Here is a 3,374-nt window from a genome sequence, read left to right on the forward strand (position 1 = left end):
GACTCATGAACACATTTTACAGCATGACTTTGTTAAAGACTTGCATGGTCCCTAAAGGTGATTGGGCTTTTACAGTTTAGACTGTAGAGTGATTTCTTCAGTCACTCTGTAAAACCGTTTAAATTTCTTGGTAAAGCTTATTTTTAATCTTTCTGCTTTTCTAAGCCACTAACGCCCTGATGAAACTTTTACCTTTGTCTGTGTAGGTTCTTGTTTATCCAGGTCATGGTAGTCTAAGGAGCTTGGAAAGAAAAAACAACTGGAGTTTCCTCAAGACGTTTCATCAGGTGATCTGAATGGGTCACATAACAGTGTGAGGCATGGTCTCACAATGGTTTCACCAAAACCTCTGCGGACCTACGCCTGGGCTCATGTGGTGAGCCACATGATCAATAGTGGGCCAACGACCCTCTTAAAGGACAGCTCCCACCTGGGATTCTCCATCATTCGGTCTTAGAACTGAAGACGTTCCTGGGATGAGAGCTGAAACATCTTAAACTTATACTTTCTTTAGCTCCTTAGACTACCTGTTTTAGTGTCAGATTGTATGTGTACTGGTTTTGAAATTTGAAACTGTTTTAAATTCTACTTAAGGTAGTTTTAAATTTCGAATTTTTATTTTCAAAATGTACTTTCACTGTTTAGCAACTTGGGTGCTGAATAAATACAAATGAAGTAAAGATACAAAGATGCTTCAACATAAGCAAGTTCACAGAAGTGTTACCAGTATAGCTGCCTAGTAGAAGGACTTGTAAGGACTTAATGCTATTATCATTAAAGGCATTTTAGAATATGAAATTTCCAAGTAGTGTTGTGCAGTAACTCACAGTCGCCACAGCTCGTCCAAAGCGGATCACACTTAAATCACTGAGGTCCAGGTGACTGCTATAAAGGTAAAATCCAGATGAGGCAAGTACTGCTGTGGCTAGAGAGGAGACTTTGAGGAGCCGATTAGCCATGAGTCACTGCAAGAGGAAGACGAGGGAGGAGATCAACAAAGTGCTAAAGAAGTGTTTCATTCATTGATAACTCGGAATAATGCTGTGTTGATTCACTGTGGCTGATTCACATCAGGCACTTTGAATTGACATAAAAAGAAAAGTGCCTCTTAATATGAATCTACATTTGAGATCTGATCACGGCAGAAGGTTGCATCTTAGTTTGGTGAGGGTTCAGGCTTCAGACAGGTTGTGCATTACCAAGGACCCCAACAAGAATAAGACAAATATGGACTATTTTGAACTGCCCAGAGCTCTATAAATGCCCAAGAATAAAAACGTGGAGCTAGAAATGTGTAAAATAGGTCCTTTTTTATGTTTTGTAATTCTATCTGCAGAATTAAAACTTACTTACTCATTAAAGGGGGAAGCATTTCACCAGTAGGGGTGTCGAGTTATTGCTGTTACTGTGTAACTTTGGATCTTTTAAGCACTCCCCTTTTATCAGGTTGCAATTTAAAAGAAATGAATGTTAATGATTTGTTTAAGTAAGGTTATACCGACTTACTGTGATATAAACTGGCACTGAACAGGAGTATAGTCTAGCCCCAGTTCAACTTCAGCTGATACGGCTTAAGCACCAAAAAAAGAGGAAAAAAACATCTTGTAAGTGATCCTGAAAGCATCACCTGCGCGTAGAGGGCAGACTGTCCTTTATTTACGGTCAGAAACTGGGACTGTTTTTAAATAGTAAATGTCAGTTACATGTCAATCACCTGGCCTGGAGATCACTGGAGTTTATCTGATTTGTCTAAAAATAAAACAACAATATACATGCAATGTTGTCGCAATAATATCAGCTACCTAGTTTGCCACTTGATTAAAATATTACACAGTGAAAGCACTAGTCTCCTGCTTTTCTTAAGCATCTTTGTGTTGGTGCACCTAAGCCGGCTCGGCGTGTTATGACACTCACCCTGAGCAGCTAGCGGCAGGTCAGCTCAATGAATCACAAAGCAGTTCCTGCCGAGACAGCTCCAAGTAGTGTCTTTGCCTCAGACCGGATTTCGCTGGTGTCTCGTTTCTAAAAGACGCTAATAAAGAACAGGATACGGCGACTGTGAGCTTATCATCACTTGTGTTGTTGTGTTATGCAACAACCGGCTGCGTTTTGTAACAGGCGATGTATGGCTGCACCACCCGGCAGCACTCAGTGCTGACCGGCGAAACTAAACGTCTCAATGAAAGAACTACGAGCAGCTTTACCTGACTCTACAACGCGCGCTGACTGACTGCCATTTATCCGTTTGATTTGACCTCTTCGCAAAATTTCGACGCAGAGGCAAAGGATTCTGGTTAATGTAGTACGGCCTGATATGGAGCCTGTAGAAAACATGGACGACGTAACAGCTCCCCGAAAGTCTCTACTGCCCCCTGGCGTCTGGCTCCAGTATGGCTCATAAACCCCGCCTCCTGTGTGGCCCACAGGGCCGGCCCTAGAATTTTGGTGGCCCTAAAGGAGATTTCATAAATAGCCCCAAAAGATTGACTGCTCATAACTAGATGAAGATGAACACACTTCATTCTTTTAAATGTAGGGTAGGAGAAATTACATGTGTACATGTGTAACCACACAACAAATGAATTTGTTTTCAACTTGTGCAAATTATCCAATAATATTAATATGTCAAAATATGATCTAAAGGATGCAATGACACATAGCTAGAAAGTTAATATTTAACATGGAAGAATTGGGGGCAGTTTAGACCTTTCATCGATTTTGTGTTAAGATAAAGTAAATTAAAACACCACTTATAATTATTTCCAATATTGTGAGAAAACATCAGGTTCTTTGTAACCAAAAAGGCTAGCTATTATAAATGACATTGCAGTTTTACTTAATTTGAGAAGCAAACAGCAAGTAAAGCTTGTTCTAATAAAAAAAACACATTAGCTAAACTAAATAGAATTGTTACGTTTTAGCTGCTGTTTGCCAGGTGAAAATTACTGCGGCTACATTCAATTTAATTTGTTCAAAATGAAATGCTAACTCCAAGTTGCAAAACAACAACAACAACAAAAACAAAAAAACAAAAAACAAAATGCACACATACACACACAAAAATTGGTAAGTAGCTAACAACCAAAGCTAACAATACAATCAAATAGGTTACTCGGTTATTAATTATGTTTACAGTTTGTCTTGAGCTGGCTAACAAGCTGAGGAAAAACAACCTGCCGTTCAGGTTAAAATGAACTGTGGCTATTTACTGTTAAATATGTTCAAACACAATAAATACAACATAGCTTCATCCTTAAGGTAATCACACATCTGTGCTGAGACGTAGCGTTATGATGGCACTGCTCCGATCTTACCCAACCATTAGCCCCAGAAGTCCTGTTGTATTGTCTTTACCTGACAGTATGAAGCGCCTT

At 39.6% G+C, this 3,374-nt stretch overlaps 1 protein-coding gene across 2 annotated transcripts in view; it reads right to left on the minus strand.

The window, feature by feature from the left end:
• adck1 (aarF domain containing kinase 1) overlaps positions 1-2,344 on the minus strand; it is an 83,703-nt gene extending 81,359 nt beyond the window's left edge. The window contains exons 1-4 of one of the 2 annotated variants that reach the window (XM_005746132.2): positions 2,205-2,344; positions 1,915-2,032; positions 1,507-1,570; positions 828-965 (exon numbers count right to left, since the gene is read on the minus strand). In XM_005746132.2, coding sequence (XP_005746189.1) covers positions 828-959 — 132 coding nt within the window. In that variant the 5' untranslated portion in view covers positions 960-965; positions 1,507-1,570; positions 1,915-2,032; positions 2,205-2,344. The remainder of the gene's footprint in view (positions 1-827; positions 966-1,506; positions 1,571-1,914; positions 2,033-2,204) is intronic. The other variant, XM_005746134.2, reaches the window with a different exon arrangement.
• Between the last annotated feature and the right edge of the window lie 1,030 nt (positions 2,345-3,374).

This window comes from Pundamilia nyererei, unplaced genomic scaffold (assembly GCF_000239375.1).
Source record: "Pundamilia nyererei isolate P.nyererei 1_Seehausen unplaced genomic scaffold, PunNye1.0 scaffold00173, whole genome shotgun sequence".
Lineage (NCBI taxonomy): Eukaryota > Metazoa > Chordata > Actinopteri > Cichliformes > Cichlidae > Pundamilia > Pundamilia nyererei.